Below are 20,032 nucleotides of genomic sequence, written 5' to 3' on the forward strand. Positions count from 1 at the left end.
CTGGCCAACCAGGATGGTCTCCACGGTTTCTGTGTGTGCCTTCATGCCAGTTTGTGTGTTACCCATTGCCTCTTGCCAAAGAGAGGCCTTTTGTCTGTTCCAATATATTTCCATGAATCTATCTTTAGATGGGATTCAGCTTGATGAGTCCAGTTTTCTGAATGGTTCCAGGGCTGTGCACATTATGAGCCTCTTGAGGCATTGATGTTTTGAGGTACGAGAGTCCCATTTCCTGGTACCTCTCCCAAATTATAGTACCTTCCACATGAAGGTGTCCCTAGGCAGCCTGTTACATTAGACAGAAGCCTTTATTCAGTGGAGTGTTTATTGCTGAGACAGAACAAAGACCCTTGCTATCCTGCCGAGTTGGAGGGGAGGACGGTTTTGACAAGTTGAGAGAATCGTCTCATTTCCTTCCTGTCAAAATGTCCCTTCCTTTTTCCTCTTGCAACACTTTAGTACAACCCAGAGAGAAAAGGTGAGTGTAATATTTCTTTACATTTACTTTGTCTTCTTTCAGCATTGGAGTGGTGATAGAAGCTCAGTGCAAATCATAGGGGATATATGGGATTTCAATAAACTAGTGCTTTCAGAGGTTTTTAGTAATGTTGAGAATGAAGGTTGCTTCACTCGAGGAATTTTTTTCTTTTCCTTCAAGTAATTCCTCAGTGTGACAGGAAAAAACAATTCCTGTCACACTTTGCGGACGGAGCATATCCTTGCATTGTTCTTTTAAAGAAAAAAAGAAAAAAAGCTGCATGTTGGACCTGCTTGTCTCCGCTGCTTCTCATCTATAAGAGAGCCCCCGTCCTCACTGTGCCTCTGGCTGGGGATCTTGCAACGCATTGTGTCGACTGTAATAGCTTTTGTAACAAGTTAAGAAATGATTCACTTCAGTTTGCTGAAGGCTACCTGCGTTGTACTGTGCTCTGCCGTGTGCAGTGAATGAATCACGGCCACGATACAAAGCATTTAATGTAATTTTTGTAGAGGAAAGAGGGAGGGGGAGAAGTTTTATATCTACTTTAATTGGAGTGCACGTTATTATCCGGAGCAGTTAGCAGGGACATTTTCAACAGTGATGGCTTTATAATTATCATACAGTAGATTTGACTGTCACCCTTGGCAGTACCATACTGTGGCCTTTGCACATAAAATGTCCATTTTAGCACACTGACAAATCAAACCATGATGAGAAAGTAGGAGGAATGTCATTCCTTATCCACATCACGCAGAAAAGGACAATCAATTCATGTGGAACTAGTGTAGTAAATGTTTTCATTTTTCCAGCATTCAATTACAAACAATTAATTTACTTAATCTTGATCAAAACCTAGCTCGGTTTTAGTAGGGTCGAGACCTAGTAATATTGAAAACAATGGTGTGCTAAGATTAATGGAAAGGGGTTTATCTCTAAAAGACCTGTAGTTATAAGATTCACTATTCTGCCAGTGGAAACACTTCTGTGCAACTCTGACTGACCTTTGTAAGGAAATAACCCAGATGATGTTACCAGCTCTGCTGTGGTACCACTGATATCATCCAAAATGACTGATATTTAATCCCCAAGCTGTACTACTGTTTTGTAGTACTACATGGTTTCACTGTGCTGCCCCTCTTGCACATAGGTAATGTGTGCACTGTAACCATACAATTTATGGATTCAGCTTGCTAACCAAGCTTGCTAGCCTTAGCTGAGCTGATAACTTAGCACTTCACCCTGTCATCTAGATATGGTAACGTTTGGGGTCCAAAAGCCCAACATGGGGTGGCCAAAATATTAACACTAAGGCTTCAGTAAGCAGAGTCCAAAACTAATGGGTAACATGGTGGCTGCATCCTTCTTTTATACTCTTGCTGTCACCTAAGTGAGAGTAAGACACTAAACTGAACTTTTAATGCATTTATCTGACAAATTTTATGCCTTGTGGTTAATCATATGAACAAACTATCTGGAAACTTTGTGCTTGGATTTTCACTGTGCATAAAATTCTGGTATTTTATTATTATGTTAGCGCAAATTATCAGGTGTAGATGCACCTTGCTAACCAAGCTTGTTAGCTTGAACTGATAACAGGCACTACACTCATTCACTCCAAAATGACCACTTCAGCCTTCAAAAGAAAAACCGAGATGGCACAGCTAATGCAAGATTTATACTTCTTTGTTAAATCCATGTTGGCATGTTATAACCCTTCTGAAACCCTCTGCTGTAATGCACACTATAATTTGACACGCATCACCCTAGAAATATAACTACACGTGGCATCAGCGCAGCCTGCAATTACTGTGATTGGCCTGTTCAGTGGTGTCTTTTTTTTCCATTGCCTGCTACTTCTTCTGCCATTATTTTTCAAATCGACTGGAGACACTGGATAAAGCTGCAGAGCAGATGGAGGTACGTGAGGCACAAGTATAAATCCTGAGAATGATTGTACTGCAGTTAGCGACAAGAAAAGAGTCAAACCTAGTACCCCAATGTGTACGTGACTCTTACAGATATTTAACATAAATTACAATACAAAAGTGCACACTTTCAATCCTACAAGGACATGCAATGTATGTGTCATCCACTTAAGTATGCTACATCATAGGCTCTTCATTGCATAAGTATAAATTAAGCTTAAAACGTGGTGATTCAGAAACCAGTAGCTGAGGTCACAGTGCCTGCATCCATCTTTTTATATATCTAGCTGTGGTGAGAATAAAGAATCGAATGGCTGTACTTGTTTGAACAGTGTGTCTCGATGTCCTTGAAAGATAATGACATTTAAATCAACCATAAGGAACTGCCCAAGACTGCAAGACTGTCTGCAAAGGAGGTTTAGTGTGAAAAGTGCATTAACAAAGCAGGAATATTCAGAAACAGAATTACATGTAGCTCAGCAGTGTTTTTGCAGCAGCCAGAGAACAAATACATAGTGTGCTTATGTTGGGAAAACAGAAGAAAATGAGAGTTTGCCTTTCACATGTATAGCACAATTGAAACAACATCACACAGCTTCTTTAGGCAGCTTTTGATTAACTAAAACCGAGATATTCATTCATTTGAACCTGTCTCTTGCGTGTAATGTAATATAAGAGTGACACTATACAACTTTTGGTCTGGATAATTGGTATAAATATCGTCCTGGTAGAGGAAAGTAAGTTGAACCCATAATCAGCTCTTTTGGAGTTTAATTCCTGGGAACATTTCAAAAGAGCAGTTTGAACTCAAGCTTAATGTGCAGCTTTTGTCTGTGAGCCATGCATCTCTCTGTTGTTTTCACACGACTAAATGATGCCTTTCAGGGATGTCAGCATCTCAAGCAGGGGATGTTATTACAGCAGCCCGTTTCCTCTGATCTTCCCCTGTCTGTGCTTGTTATCCAATAGCTCCTTTATCACTTGAACAGCCCCATCATCATAGTTCAGAATCGCTGCGGAGGAGAGCAGCAGGCCTTGAGGACTGGGCTTATGTCACAAGGTTGCAGAGCTTATAGGGAGCTGTGTGTAGATCTTCATCAATGCTCATGGTGAAAGTGTAGCTCCTACTTAACGATGCTGACTAACTGGCCAATAGGGCGGATGATGTGGTTACAGAGTGTGTGCATGCCCAGTCGATCTGTTGTCATTAACATTTTACACTCCTCTTTGTAACCTCAGTGTAGCACAGCGTTATTGCCTGCGGCCTTGGCCTCCCCACAACCCTGCCAGCCTTGTTCAGGATCACTGCTGATGAAAGGAAAATGTTTGAAAACTCCCTTAATGGGAACAGTGAGGAAGAAGCGTTTCATTTTTCCTCAACAGCTGTCTGTTTGACTTTGTACCCCTCACACACACACGCACGCGCGAGCACACACACACACACACACACAGCCACACCTTTCTTGTCTCACTCACTAATTAAAGATGGAATTTACCTGATGTCTGTGAAGGTAAATAGCTCACAGTTTGCAGTTCTTGACTTTCAAGTTGCTTTATAAGGTGTGTACATGGCTGCATAGTTATTAAAATACCATCATTATGTTATCATATAGCATACATACGTTTTAAGATTTTAACGAGGTCCACTTAAGCTTAAGAAGTGGACTGATCTTGCTATCAGCAGATGCAGCACAAACTCATCATCAGAATAGAATTGTTTTATTACAGACCCTCAATTAATATAGAAATGTAAAGGGTAGAAAATCATAAGGAGGAGTTGTAAAGTTTGATGGCCACAGGCAGGAATGACTTCCTGTGCCATTCTGTGGTGCATCATGGTGGAATGAGTCTTTGGCATTAGATGGTGAGGGTGTGAAGTATTGTCCAATACTGACAGTAAGTTGGACAGCATCCTCCTTTCTGAAACCTCTGTCAGAGAATCAAGCTCTACACCCACCTTCAGTTTACTGTCTGTTGGTATTCACCATCCTCAGTCTGCTGCCCCAGTGGACCACAGGATAGAGGATGGCACTGGCAACCACAGATTCAAAACATTGTGAGCATCGTCCTGCAGATGTTAAAATAGAGACGGCTTTGGTCCATCAGCTTGGTCACCAGTGTTTTGGTTGTCCTCGTGTCCGCAGCCAGTTCCTTAGTCTTTGCCATGTTAAGCCACAGATGGTTTTGCTCGCACCACATAACAAAGTTGTCCCCCACAGCCCTGTACTCATTCTCATCATCCTCTCTGATACATCCCACTACTGCAAAGACATCAGACAACTGATGAAGGTGGCAGTAGCTGAAGTCTGTGGTATATAGAGTAAAGAGAAAGGGAGAGATGACGGTCTCCTGCAGGGTACCTGTGTTCCTGACCACACTGTCTGGCACACAGTGCTACAAGTGCACATACTGGTCTGCTAGTCAGCCAGTCAACTATTGAGGTCACTAGAAAGGCATCCACTTGCATAACTGTCAGTTTATACCAGTAGAGCCGGCCCCATGGTGTTGAAGGCGCTGGAGAAGTCAAAAAACACGACTCATAGTGCTCGCTGACTTATCCAGGTTGTAGACACGCCCACAAGCATGTAGGCAAACTGGAGGGGGTCTATCAGTGGGCTAATCATGGGCCTGTCCAGAATGAGTCTGTAGTCCTTAGGACCACTGGGCCATGATGTTTTTCTGCATAGGCATGAGGCCCGACCTCTTCCGCAGCACGGGATCCATTACAGATTCATGCTCATCCCACTTAACTGTTGGCCACAAGCTTTGAGAACCCTGAGGCTTAAGCCATCACGGCCTGCGGACTTGCCCGAGGCCCTGTTTAAACAAGAACGTTTTCAGTAGAAACTGTGTCATTTTCCCGTTTTTGTTTTCAAAAAGTAACACGTTCAGACAGAAACGTTCAGAAATGGTCTCCGTTTACACGGAAACGCAAGATGTTGAAAACACTGTTGTTCCCATTGCCAGGCCACAAGTTGGCAGTGTGGATACAGGAGTCGCAACCGTAGCGTGCATGTGCCAGTGCCCCCCGTTTTCAAAAACTAGGGATTTTGCCCGTTTACATGGAAATGGAGACTGGAGCGTTTCAAAAACAGGACCCGTTTTCAAAAAGTATCGTTTTCATGCCGTTCTCGTGTAAACGGCAGGCCAAAACCCATCAAAACTTTACCATTTTCATCTGAAAACGTTCTCATGTAAATGGAGCCTGAGTGGAGTCTCATCAGCTGTCTCCTGATTTGGTCAAGAGTGAAGGTGACTGGAGTGGGAGGAGTGGAGGTGCCCCGATACAGTCTGGAAGTGCAGTGAACCTGGGAGCCAAGGGAGGAGGTGTGAAATGGGCTGAAGGACTGTGAGGAGAAGGATGGAGAGATGGAAGGGTGGCTGGTGGTTGCAGGCTTCAATTCCGTGGCTGTTGGATGGTATTAGACTAGAGATGGTCTTCATACCATTCCAGACCGCCCTCATGTTTTTTTTTCTGGAGTTTTCACTCCAGCTTCCTCCTGTATTTGCCCTTGGCCTCCATGATTGTTGCCTTCAGTTCCCTTGAACTGTTCTCACCTCCTCGCTATGGCCAGCTCTCATTAAACTGTGTTTTTGGGTCGCATGCAGAAGTAAGACTCATCACATCATGTCTCATGACAATATTTAATTTCCTGCTGAATGTTATGATCACCAGCTACTAACACTTTGGGAATGAGGTGAACTTTGGGACACAGATTGTAAATCGAAGCATGCTGAAATGAACTGCAACATGTCGCTAAATTTGAATTCAATATTCATGTTAAGTTATTAACATTCAAATTTAGATTTGACAATTTAATTTTTATATTTAGCAGTTAGGTTTATAATTAACATTTAGGTTTATATGTAAAAACTTTGCAAATACTGCTGTAAATCAAGGGAAAATTCTGGTAAAATTCCAAAAAATAAAATAAAATCCATACAAGGAAGATGATTTAGTGGTTGCCTCCCTTAATCTCCTCATGTTTTCTGTCAGCATCTACTGCATCAAGTAAAGAAGTTTCAAAGTAGTGCTTCCATGCAAAAGCAGCATACTGATGAAGGTCTGTGTCAGAGTTATTTAGGTCTAAAAGAAGTAAATTCAACCTTTATATAACAGCATTAGATACCTTCAGCTATAACAGTGACCTACTTTTATCAGTTTGTTAAAAAGTGAACATGTTTAAAATCTGATGGATATGTCTGTGCAGTAACTGTATTGATTATTTTCCTGGTTAAATAAATAACAATAAGTTATCAGCTATCAGTTCTCAGCTCTTTTTACCAGGTCACAGTTTTTTTCAAGATTTTAATGGGAACATTCCTGGGAGAAGAAGAAGAAAGTGACATTATTGCATTAGTACACTTCAGTAAGCGAGCGTGCTTTTATTGTAGCCTCATTACTTGCGAATATAAAAGACTGAAGGGACAAAGTGGGTTTTCAGAAAGCCAGGAGATCTTTATCAGATGACTGTAAGTCACATCTTAAACTCAATGTGACCTGGCTGGATTGGAACTGAGGAAAAAAAAAAAATTACCATTTCATTAATTTACATATTCTCCATCAAATCAAAGAGATACTTGTGGTGTAACAATGCCCCACAGACACTTCAGTACTTTGTCTGCTTTGGCTGCAATCCGCATATTTCTGATTTATAAGGATTCATCTGAAATAAATGAATCTTTGACAAAGTGTGTCTCTGCGGGGCGAGGAGAAAATAGAAGTGGAGAGAAGATAAGGGGGGAGGGAGAAAGTATCAGGAGAAATGGTCTTAGCTCCTCCATTCTGATGACCAAGAAGGCCGTGACTTCATCACATACCTTTATAGTTTCTGAACTCACGCCTCTTTAGACTACCCGCTCAGTGACGTCCAAACTGGAGGACCAGTTGTCAAGTCAAGAATTCTGTTCGTGTTTATCCTTGCATTGTTGAAGGGATTTGTGAGAGAGTGGTGGATTAATCCTTCTTGAGCTGTGCTTTTTTGTAAACTCCAGTGATTGAAGCATTTTTTGCTGTTACTGGAAATTCAACTCAAAATGCAAAATATCGACAATAAACAAGTAAGAAAGGTCGTAACCTAGCTGTGATACTCTGAAAATAGTGTGGAATATGTGAGCTGGTACGTGCGTGACCAGCACTTTACAAAAGCTAATTGAGTTTCTATCCCTCTCATCTCAGATTGGCTCATGTACAGAAAGGTAACCGGAGAGATCTTATTTGCCCAAAGCGTTGGCTTGTGAATAGTAATGGAGGTATCGTCAAGTACTATCTGATGCTTACATACGAAGCTCATGTTACACAGCACTTTAAGAATGCTGCATGTCATCTGTCGGGTGGGGCGGGGGCTGTCTGAGCCTCTATTTGAAGCCTGTTTCATTATACTCAAGAGCTGCTGCCAGACTTTTCTGGCACGGAGACTCGTCTCATTTCATACAGAGAATAGAAAAATGACAAGATGGAGCGCAAAGAGGCGGAACGGCACACTTGACAACTGGGGGCAGAGATTGTAACAGGAGAAATGTGAATGTAAGTATTTCCATGTGCATTGAGAGAGGGCTTCCTTTGAAGTCTTGGATATTATGCACATGTATGAAATGTTAAGGTGTGGCTCACTGAAACTGACAAAGTCCAACTTAGAGCTGAATACTGTTAGTAACATTTTCAAAATGGTGTGTAAAAGTAACATATATATTATGTTTTCTTGTGGACAACTGGCTATAAAAATAAGCATATTTACCTTAATCTAGACTTTAATCTACATGATATTACTCTGCAGAACCCTCATAGTGATGTGGATGGGAAAAATATTCCTGAATGGACATGGGATGCTATTGCATGACCAGAAGTTAGTTTTGTAACTGCACCGCATTACATACAAAAGTTCAGTTTGAATGACACCAGTTTGGCCAAAAATTAGCATCTTTAAATGTCTGTTTTTTTCATAGGTGAGAATAACCTTACAGAGCTTGTTTACTGGGATCACAAAAATGAACCCTAGATGTTGTGGCCATGCATTATTATTTAATTAGCTATTACATGCTATCCCATCCTAAGTGCACACCATACAAGAGAGTCACTAAAGGCAAATGAAAATGGTCAGGCTTTCATAGTTAAAGCATCTTGATTGATTCTGTTAATGCGTTGTTTATATAGCTCAACATTTCCTTTATGATTTTCAAATTAAAAGCCAGCTAACAGAAACCCTTCATTTGAGGCTTTTACTGTGAAGTGCTTGCAGGAAATATGTGAGGAAAAGAGAGAGGTATAGGGAGAGAGGACAACCGCCCATACAGGTAAAAAGAAGAGGATAACACATCCAGGCAGAGCGTAAGATGTTAGGAATGTGTAGTGGCTTGTAACGTCTGGGTTGTGTTCGGTGGTGAAGAGGAGGCGGCGGGCAGCCAAAAAAAACGCACAAGCACACGGGCACTGAGAATTTCAGTATTGCCCTTTTAATAAATGTAATCTTCACAACCTTATGAAGCCCGGTTGAACGGCTGCTACATAAACACACATGAAAACGAGCAGTGTTCATACAACCTATGACGGTACAAAAAAAATAAGGAAAAGGAAAAGGTCCGCCTCAATCCAAAATGTCCGTCTGCAAAACACATCTCCCCGCGCTCTCTACTGAGGAGCGGTGGGCGCACACTGGTGACATCATCTACACAAAAAGACCAGACTGTCGTAAAGAGACATCACAATTACGACTGTTACAGGCTGATGGATAAAGTCAGTATAACATTTGATCACATGGTCAGAACTGAGTAATGTATGTAAAATGTCTCTCTATTTATGCACTCTATCTATGATTTACTACATTTTTGGCCAAATGTAACTCTAGAGAAACAGTCATTTTTACTTTTGGCACACTAAAACAATGTTCTATATTGCACACAGTTTAATGCAGGTGATAATCCAGTCATCTCCTACCATACCTGTTCTCCTCCTGTTACGCTGATGTCTCAGTTTCACTGCCCCATGATGTTTTTGTGATGTTTTATCATCGCTCCTCGTGAAGATTTACCTCAGGAGGCAGAAATATCACGTAAGATCAGCTTTCACATAATCATTAAAAAAAAAAAAAACAACCACGAGAAGAGAACGTGTTTTCAAAACAAGTTTACATAAAACACGCAGGGAAGTGCAAGTTATCTGATGTGGCTGCCGTGTGTAAAAAGCCATGAGAAAGGAGATAATTTTAGGCACCATAAATTCTTGTTTCTTCTCTAAGTGCTGTAGCTGGAGGAGTTGACACAGCATCCACTTTAGCACCTCTTGTGCCAACAGATTAATGGCAGGAACACAGTTTTCATATTCTGTGTGGACCTTGTTACACTGATTCTTCAAGGCCTGCTGAGCACTCTAATTTGGATAGGAAAAAAAAAACTACATGTTTTTAAATGGGGGTTTTGCACCACACGACCTTGTAAAGCAGTACAGGATGGCGTGATCAAGCTCCTTCTGGCTGTCTCTGCTCCCAGTGCCTTACTACTGCGCTGCTGAGGTCATTACTCATTGTGACACCCTCCGCTGATCTACAGCACGTTACAAAGTGTTTAATATTGTTCCGTGTTGAATTTGTGGCCTCACAAAACAACCACCAGGAGGACTACCAGGCTGAATTAAATATATCCAAAAGATTGTTTCAGTGCTTCCCTCAGCAGATCTGTCTTCCTTCTTGCAAAACTTTTGTAAGTTTTCGCTTTGCAACTTTGCGTTGACATTCTGGTTGATTAGTAATTGATCACCTTCTCAGAGAAAATGCGCACACTATGCAATCAAAACCTTTTTACATTTTTACCTCCTAAGGTGTAACGTGCTCAGCCCAGCATGACAAACAGTTCTGGGCTACAGTATATCTCGCATTTGTTTTCCACTCTTGCTCTCCTCAGTACACCCCACCAACACCACCCCCACCCAAAAGCAAAATTGGAAACTGCACAAACACAGAAGCAGAAAGATGACTTTCCAGCCAAACCTGAGGTGACTGTGTTTCTCTTCTATTCTTTAAATCTGATTCATTTCTTTTTTTGAGGTGCTACTTAGCTCAGATTATATAAGAGCCACTTTACCAGACAGCAAAAATGTGTCTCTAAACGTTTGTGGTTATTTGGACATTAGGGTAATTATTGCTTTAGATTCTGTGCTTCTAATCCTTTTTTTTTTCCTCCCCCCACCTAATTGCATTTGTGTATGTCGCCATGGTTGGAGTGTGTCCGTGTAGAAATCAGAACTCCTGGCTTAAAAGCCGATTGCGTGGTGTGATTGAAAGCACCTTAATGCTCTAAATGGACCTTGTAGAGTTTCCAGCTGCAGCTTTAAAAGGTAAGAATGGACTTTTGACCTTTTTCAGTCTCTGACAGGAAGTCCTGAGAGTCCTCTGAAAAAAGAAAAGAAAAATTTGAGCCTCGTAGTCAAATAATGACAAAAACTGTCTGAAGCGCACTTGAAATGTCTCACAGGGATGAAAGTTACCAAATGCTAGAAAAGGTAAATAATCCCACATTGAAGCAGCGATTTGATGCCAAATCTATTTTAATCTTTACACTGATGCACATGATGCTTGTCACTTCAAACTCAAAATAAACTCAGTTTTTACAATCTTCAGTTCAGACATGACTAAATCGTCTGCCAGTTGTTTAATTCCATTTGTAGCCACAATAAGTCAAACATCACAGCACAAAAAAAAAGAAGCTAGCATGCATTTCTGTAAATCACCGTATTTATATGACACATCATTTGCCAAGATTGTGCTTATGCAGCTTCACGTCATGTTCTAAAATCTCCGCTTCACATGTTAAGTATAAAAGTGATGAATGGTAGCGATCTGTGTTAGGGGGATCGTAAACAGAGACACAGCAGCAACTCGGAGCTGTGAGGCTCTGATTGTGAGTCTGTCTAAACACACTGTTTGTTTAAGTGGGCTGTAGAGCACCATGTTTCCATGAGCTCAGGGCTAAGGGTGTGAGGGTGTTTCCCAGTCCAGATCAGGTTTCCAGACTACTGAAGAGATGGCAACACCCTTTATTTCTACCTCATTGTTGTCTCTGGGTGAGAATCAAAGAGAAATTCAGGATACTATCATATTTGTGCAGCTAAATGAGACAGAAGGAGCACTGTTACTCTATTTGCATTTTCATTATTATTAAACTTCAATAATGTCAATCCAGCAAATTAGCACTCTGATCTGAAGCTCTTCTTTTGACACTTCATATGAAAGGTTTGTGATTTTTTATTTATTTTATTTTTTTAATTAACTGGGAAAATGTGATGATAGATTATATAAATCTAACAAGATTTTCAGACCTGGCTCTGACTGATGTTATTTGTGTCTAAGGATACACCCTTCACTGTTTTCTGCCTTAGACTCATCTATGCTCTCATGCTTTGACTCATGGGTACCCACATTCTGCTGAAACCTATTTGAGAGGGGCAGGTAATGGCTTAAAGGGAGGGTAGTATTAAAGGGAGAGGAGCTAAAATGGCTTGTTTCAGACAGTGGGTGAACAGAGGGGCAGCACCACCAAGGCTCAGTGCAAGATAAACACGGGTTATTTTGAACTGTGAATCATGCAAAGCTACTCTTGTAGAGTCCTACAATAAAAATACGGAGCTTGAAATTTGCCTAACAGGTCCACTTTAAGCCCACTTAAAGAGACAAATCTGTGTGAAAACACTTGAACATGTTATTTTCAGGCACTTGGTTGAGCCCATACATAAATCAGCTTCTAGTGGTTTTAAAAAGTGTTGGAAAAGCTGCCTTTGAGTTAATGACATTGCAAGAATCAGGCAGCTCTTGAGTCTGAGTTCAGAGAAAACACACTGAAGGAAAAACACAGGGTTCCTTTTGAGACCGGCCCATTGATCAGCCGTGCTATTGAGCGCTGAGAAATCAACACAAGAATCAGCCACGTGTGCCTGATAGATTGTTAGCTACAGAGGTAATTTTCAGCAGTGTGAGGAAGAGTCGCACAGCTGAATAAATCTTTATATGGGAGCGATCTGGTGTGCGGATCAGTCCGTTTTCATAGCTGCAGAGGTAAACACCGACGCGCTCGCCACGTTGAGTTAAGAATTTTTATGTCAAGATATCCTGTAGTAGAGTTATCAGAAGAACTGAGCTTCATCAAACTGAAATATGAAATAACACAGCTGTGATTTAACCACAGGAGGATCGTCACCATATTTATCTGCAGTCCTTTTTTTTCAGACCAGAGGACAGAACATTTGAATTTCCACAAAAATTGCTTTAAAATGAAGTATTTATCTGCAGTGCATTCTACACATACAGTTGGTCTTTTCTGATGTCTTTAAGAGTGAATTTCTGATGTTCTATTAAGTCTTTCTGAAGATCAAATCTATCATCCAAAGAGTGAAAGGTCACAGGATAGATCATATTATTATTAACATTTTACAATTATCATGCTCTTATGCAACAACTCTTTAAAAAAAAAGTCACATAACCCCAGAAAATCTACACATAAAGGTCACTGCAAATGTGCATTTTCCATGCATCCTATTGAGTTCTGCCTTTTTTATGTTTGGATATCTCACTCATCTCTGCATTTCTGTCCCTCAAGCAGATGCGGCAGATGCTTTCGCCTGCTCAAAGGGCCGCGGTGCTGTCAGCTCGGATCCGTCTTCGTTTAGGAAGGCGCTTGTTCGTCAATCCCTGGCGTGGCTCAGCAGGAGGCCGGCTTCCACAACAGGCTCATGTGTGGCATCATAAATCCACATTAGCGGAGGACGAGGCATCTCGTGGGGAAGGAGACTGCAGCGGTTGGTGCAGATAACAAATAGTCCGGGCCCGCCAATGCCCAATATACACATAAAGAGCTCATAAAAGCCGCTACGTAACCTTTAAGGACGAGGATCAATGGTGGCAATTTATGGAGCTTGTGTTACTTTGTTAAAAATCTTTATCTACAAAGTATGCCCCACCACCACCACCACCACACACACACACACATACATACACACATCAACAACTGCCATTTACATAGTCCGAATTTTTTTTTTTTTTTTTTACTAAGGGAAAGGTCAGCGGCTGGGGCAACGTGCCAGGTGTTTGCGGAGCAGCAGACCAGTGCGGCGTGGTGAATGTAATTACGGCACTCTGGCAATCTGATAACCTGCCAGCCTGTCTCTCAACACTAGGAAAGTGCACTGGCATATTAAATGTGGCTTAACAAACAGTGAACAGCATCTGTGTGTGTGTGTGTGTGGAGGGGGGGGGGGGGGGGGGGGGGGGGGGGGGGTAGTAGGTAGTATAATGGGGAAAGCATTCTGTCAGGAGTTTTTTTGACTGCAGGTGTTTTATTATTCAGTTCTCAAAATACTGACAATTTTCAGACCTTCTGATATTTTTCTTGTTATTCTCACCCTATGACAGCTGGGATAGGCTCCAGCGTCCCCCATCCATGACCCTGAACAGGATAAACGGAAGGATCGATGGATGGACTGTAAAATAAAAAAATTAAAATATAGTGCAACTTTTCACCACAGTGTCTCACTAGGAGGCAACCCAGGGTTATGGGAATGGCTTGGGAGGGACTGATAGTAACGAGTGAGGCACTTTTGTTCCTCGAATTTATCCCGAAGACAGTGTTTGTCCCTTGGGAGGTATGCCTGTTGTCTAGATGGATGCACCACCTTAACAGCAGAAGTCAGGGAACAAAGTCTCCTGTGAGCAGTACAGAGAGCATGACAAACTGTTACATAATCAGCTGCAACCTCGATCTGCATTATCAGCTATCATACTGGGTGTCTTGCTGGTGCTAAGATGAGGCTTCAGCTGTGTGTTAGCCAAAGAAAGTGGGGCTCTACAAGAGCTGGGTAGCAACATTCACTTTTAATGTTTCCATAGACTTGATGAGCTATCAGAGACTTAACAGATAATTTCTGTATTTTTAAATTGTGGGTCAAAGCCTCTGCCAGTGACTCTTTCCTGCAGTCATCGGTCTACTTTTTCTATAGTTTTACAAATGTATGTGATTAATCCCACTTAAACTCCTGCTCCCACTTAAATAGCAAACACTGAGACTAGATTTTTTTTTTTTTTTAACAAATATAACCTGAATCCAGAAAAGGTGTCTCTAGGGAGGAAGCGGTTAATCTTATTTGTGTAACTCAGACTGCTAAAGCCTCATTTTAGCTGGACAGAGAGAAGAAATTGCATTTGAATAAACATTTTTTGGGCATAAATATCAGCATCGGTGTAGGAAGTAAATGGATAAAAAGGCAGGGTAATTGCGATTAAGCATATTGAACATAATTAAGCGTACATTAATAAGGCTGTCAGCTGACCATCATTACAATCTGCACACAGCAAATGACAACAAGGCCTAGTTTCTTATAGATATCTTAAAAAAATGTTCGATAACAATGATTTAATATAAGTTTAAAAGTGACCCATAATGCATGCACAGAGGTTTTACTAGAAACCTCTGTGTGGGTAAGTATTCATACGAGAGGAAACAAGTGAGGTCACATGTAACAGCTGAGCCTCAGGTGCCAGTATCTGTAACAGTATCTGTTACTAACGAGTACGGACCATCAGTCCTGCTCCCGTCTGCAAATGAGCTTAGCTGACGGCCCAAACAGACTGCTGAGGGAGTCCAGGGAGCTGCCCAAGACACACCACCTCCTCACTGGACCTTAGTTGACACCATAAGTCAGCGGCCGGCTATTTAGACATCCAGCCTGCTCGGAGACTAGAGTTAACAGTCACAAAGGTTCCAGCGAGCCAGGGACGGTGTCGTCATGCTTAGAGAAAAGAGAGCCCTCCCCTCACTCATCTATTATATTCTTCTTCCCCTTCAGCCACACATTCTCTCCCTTCTCTTTTTTTTTTTCTCACTGTAATTACACCTGCTCCGCCAAGCATAACTTGAGGCGTGGCCGGGCAAAAATCACTTGTTAATATGAATCTGCAGAATGTGTGCAAGGAGGAGAGCTGCTCAATGATGGTCTCTGTGGAAACATTAGGCTGTAAGCAGCCTGCACCTGTACGCCCCTCATGGGATAACAAAGTAAGGAGCCTCGCTTTGGGGAATAATGGTGTGCGTGTGAAGTGAGACCATCCATTGTCAAAATCGTCCGACAACAATATCAAATCTGTGGTGGTGGTGGTGGGGTTAACTGGCTAAAATTTCAGTGCTGAAGTGTTCGTCAGAAAGCCGTAAATCAAGGTGCAATCTTTGGATTTAGAGGACACACCCATACACACTAAAGGTGGCACATTACAGACAAAAGCACTCTCCTCGTCTCTAAAACTGGCAAAGTTGCTTTTGAGCAAATGTCTCGCAGATACAAAGAGTTCCAGGTGGTAAGCGTGAAGCTAAAGATGGACTTCAGCTAAACCCCGCTGTGTCTGTCAGGATGCACACAAAAGCATCCACACCAACCGGAGCACAGACCACACAGATTCCACATGACTTCCCTTTCTGGCATCCAACAAGCTTAATCAGACACATTCAGAGACAGTCACAACTATGTCAGCAGCCGCTGATGACAAAAACTCTAATTTTTTCCTCCCTCCTGAAACACACAGATGTGCGAGATACAGGCCTGGCAAACTGTGAAGGAAATCTGTGCACGAGGCACACTGTTGCACTGGAAATTACATGCAGCTGTAGGCAATGTGAGCACAGTTGTTAGAGACGGAGGAACAGGAAGATGATTATCTCAAGACGCTTTTTCAAAAGGCCAAGGAAGTTCACAGTCATTCCTGCATGCAGACACAACAAACATTCATTTATGCTGCTATACGGCAACAGGTATGGTGTCTCCTTCAAACGGATAGCACGCATTAATCGTTAAGCCATACTGTAGTGGACGGCACGGGAAAATAGCAATTGACAGTTGAGTGTAAGCACTAATGACTTACTTCCAGGGATGCAAGTTCCCCTAAAACAGAGTACATGAAAAGCAAAGCCGCTTGTGCTCATTTCCATAAAACCTCCGTGTGCCCCCATGAGGATCTCTGCTTCGGTTTGCCTTCATTTGCATGTGCCATGGAGTGACACATGCACTGTTTTTTTCCCGGGGTTTTGCGGGTGGAGCGCATTGAAACGCTTACAGTACACGCCGGGTAGGGCTGTTAGTGGTGAAATGTGCCTGCTGGCTGCAGGCTCATTTTGGGGGGAATTCGCAACAGAGCCAGTGGTTCTTTATCAGATTCACAGCGGGAAGTAAATTGGACAGGAGATAACAGTTGGCTACTCTCATCACCTCTAAACCTACGGATAGCTCATTTGAATTCAGGCCGTTGTCCTCTATTCAACATCAGAACTTCTTTCTGCAGAAAGTTGCTTGTTAATGAGAATAGGACTTTACACTGCTACCCTGGAGATACTATAAGTGGCAAAAGTGCAAACGTTTCACACATTGCTGAACTCGCTGACAGCTGGAGCAAGATTTAGTGTTTGTCATGTGGTTTAGCAGAGCTGTGGCCCGCTCAGGAATGTATGCGTTGTGTGTGTGTGTGTGTGTTCCCATGAACTCCTTCATCACACACACGCATACATTCCCGAGGCGGGGAATTATGCGTGTGTGTGTGTGGTGTGTGTGTGTGTTCCCATGAACTCCATCACAGGCCTTGGGATCACATTCCTCAGTCTTACAATTAAAAGGCCCTTAGTCGAGACAGATGCCAGCAATCCACAGAGGCGTTTATTCAGCTGAATATCATCACAGAAAAAAAAAAAAAAAAAAGAGCAATCACATCCACCTAACAAATCCAAAGAGCTATGCAGTGTGCACTATAATCATTCAAGAGAAAAGAAAAAAGGGGGGCATACTGTATTACACATATTCACGTATTAAACACAGACTCGAGCAAGTGTAACATTGCTCTGCAGCGGAGGCATTATGAGAAGGATGCAATGACCAGCAAGTGTTTTGACAAATATTCTTTCAGCTACAAGTCAGTTCCTCCATTCATTTATCCTTTAGGGGAAAGTAAAAATAGAACATATCACTCTTTGCAACTGTTCAAAAAAAAAAAAAAAAAAAAAAAAACCCTTTGCCATGACTCACTGTCCATGCACTGTTACACAGAGACAATGCTGTTGAACATCACAGCTGCCAGGTACTGGTACGGGACATGCGGCAGTTGCTGATGGGAAGTCATGGGAAGGGTAAAAAGGAGCGACGACGGGTGTGAAGTCTGAAGTAATATCATGGGGGGGGGGGGAGTGGAGGGAGGAAGACTTTCATGCAAATTTAATAGTATTAAGTCTTTTTTTTTTAATCTCACTGCAAGGTCCCAGATGGTGTCCCATTCTCCCTCACACATCTGAATTGATGCTCAGGTTGGCCAAACGTGGGTCAGAGTTTATCTCGTACCTGTAATGATACCCCTCCATGTGGTCCCTACAAGCGTCCCGGATGTTGTACATCCACCGCTTGATGCCCTTTCTGTTCAGGTAGAGCACCAGCAGGAATATGACGCCGATCAGGGCCAGCACCAGTCCCAGGAATACATAAGAGGTCCCCAGCACACTCTCCATATCTGTTAAGCACTTCAGCTGGTACGGCTCCACCTGCAGGAGCGGTCGGCGTCTCAGGTCCTCGGGTCCGCGCAGGTCAGATTCTGGACGTCGATGACCTGAGAGGAGTTTTTCAGCCACATCAGCGTGTCTTCGATGAAGCAGTTGCAGCGCCAGGGATTCCCTGCCAGCTGGATGCGGAGGCCAGGCTTGAGGTTGAACTCTGCCATCGTGGTGCTGGGCAGATCCTTCAGGCTGTTGTCCCTTAGGTCAAGGTCACGCAGCGGGGGCGCTCTGAGAGTCCCATTATGGATGTCGATGATGGAGTTGTTCTGCAGGCTGAGGTTGACTAGTCTGGGAAGGCTGGTGAATATGTTGCTCGGAAGAATCACAAGGTCATTGCTGGACATGTCCAAGGACTGTCAGCTGGAGGAGGTTTCCACTGTGCAGGAAATTTAGAAGCACATCTATGGTGGAGCCATTGTGAAAAGACCTGCGAGTTTCAAGTGCTGCAGTTTGTTGTCATCCGGGAAAGCACTTTCATTTAAACTCCGGAGTCTGTTGTTGCTCAAGTCCAGCTGCGTGAGGTTTGGCAAGCTGACAAATGCCATCGCATCCACATCCTCCAGCTCATTCCCACTGAGATAGAGATGTGTTAATAGCTTCAGGTCGGTTTGGAAGGAGCTCACGTTAAGACGGGAAATTTTGTTCCTGTGACGTATAGGATTTTAGTGTTATTTGGTATGGAATGCGGAATCTCGTCCAAGTCCTTGTTTTGGCATTTCACAGTTTCTGAGGAGCACGTGCATTTATCGGGCAGCCACGACCGGACGGCACGATCGCGAGGAGAAAAAGTACAAACATAACACTGGACTTTCGGAGTCTCCCTTGCGTGTTACACTCGCACGTGTTTAACATGCGCATCTTGGATTTTGGAAATCAGTGCGCGCAGACCGTGCGTAAAGAGTTCGCTTTACACGACCCAAAGCGGCCGACCGCTGCCTCGTTCTTCTGCGGGGGACAAAGGAAAGTTTTCCCAGCAGTCTTTCCCCGCGTTTATCCTTTCGAAAAAATGCTCCCGCTTCCAACTCCATATAACTACCGCCACCACCATCCTCATTTAGGATGAGTCTACATTTCAGTGAAGCTGGCAAACTTCCGCGATCCTCTTCTTTGTCTTCCGAATCTCAGAGAAAAAAAAAGCACAAGATCCTTTTTCTTGGCAAAACGAGCAAATCCAAACAAATCGTTTTAAGTCTAATTACTTACTCGGACTACTGATTTCCAAACAGGCAACCCTCTCCTTCTCCCAGAGGTGCCATACGTTACATACGTACTTCCAGCATTCCGCTCTCCTAATCGCTGCGAGTCCAGAGGAAAGACCAACCGCAGCAGCACGGCACAGACGAGTGCAAGGAGGGGAGCGTACCATTATTCAAGGAAACGGGGGTGAACAGAAAACTTAAACAAGTTTCCTTCAGGCTTCAATTTGAATTCTACAGTCACGATGACGCTTATACGTGATTTATTTTGCATGAACATGACCTGAAACTCTTGAAAAGTATTCACAAACTGACTCGGAGCTTATTAGTGCCGTTACATGTATGGGAGAAGGCTGAATGTTCATGTTAGGTTCAGATTAAAATGGGACCTGAGTTTATTGTGGAAGTGTTAATGGTCAGTTTTAACCACCGTTGTTCCTGAATGTCAGAGTTAGTATTTCTCTGCTAAATACTAAAATATTATATATAGTCTAAAGAAATTTTCAGAACAGATTCAAAGAAGCAAACCAGTCTGTTAGATTAAGTGTGACAAATTAGAAAGGACAAGTCACTGCACTGCCATTAGTATTAAGATGTGAAGAGATTATGAATGGGGGCTGGAAGGGTTTTGCATTTTTTTCATTTTACGGATGCTTCAGCTGTTTTCTTCTATCTTAAATCTGTTACTATATAACTTTTCTACTTTACATGATCCTTTGATATACTAGATTTCCCTTCAGGAATAACTGAAGTGTTTGAATTGAATGAGTTGTCAAAATAAGATTAATAAATCTCTAATAATACATATATGAAACTGAAGCGAGACTTCAGAGTCTAACTAGTAAATGAGGAAGTGACGCTGCAAGAGG

At 42.5% G+C, this 20,032-nt stretch overlaps 1 protein-coding gene and 1 long non-coding RNA gene across 2 annotated transcripts; one reads left to right on the forward strand and one right to left on the reverse strand.

Moving 5' to 3' along the window:
- Nucleotides 1–448: 448 nt before the first annotated feature.
- On the forward strand, nt 449–13,563 carry LOC115794865 (uncharacterized). Its single transcript, XR_004021208.1, has 3 exons — nt 449–478; nt 12,994–13,189; nt 13,444–13,563. It is a non-coding gene; the product is annotated as an uncharacterized LOC115794865 (long non-coding RNA).
- A 3,498-nt stretch (nt 13,564–17,061) lies between these two features.
- tpbg (trophoblast glycoprotein) lies at nt 17,062–19,276 on the reverse strand. Its single transcript, XM_030750272.1, is given in 6 exon segments — nt 17,062–17,993; nt 17,996–18,317; nt 18,319–18,398; nt 18,401–18,613; nt 18,616–18,714; nt 18,717–19,276. Coding segments are annotated over 6 exon segments (1,116 nt in total). The 5' UTR covers nt 18,826–19,276; the 3' UTR covers nt 17,062–17,700.
- Nucleotides 19,277–20,032: the final 756 nt, after the last annotated feature.

This window comes from Archocentrus centrarchus, chromosome 16 (genome assembly GCF_007364275.1).
Source record: "Archocentrus centrarchus isolate MPI-CPG fArcCen1 chromosome 16, fArcCen1, whole genome shotgun sequence".
Classification (NCBI taxonomy): Eukaryota; Metazoa; Chordata; class Actinopteri; order Cichliformes; family Cichlidae; genus Archocentrus; species Archocentrus centrarchus.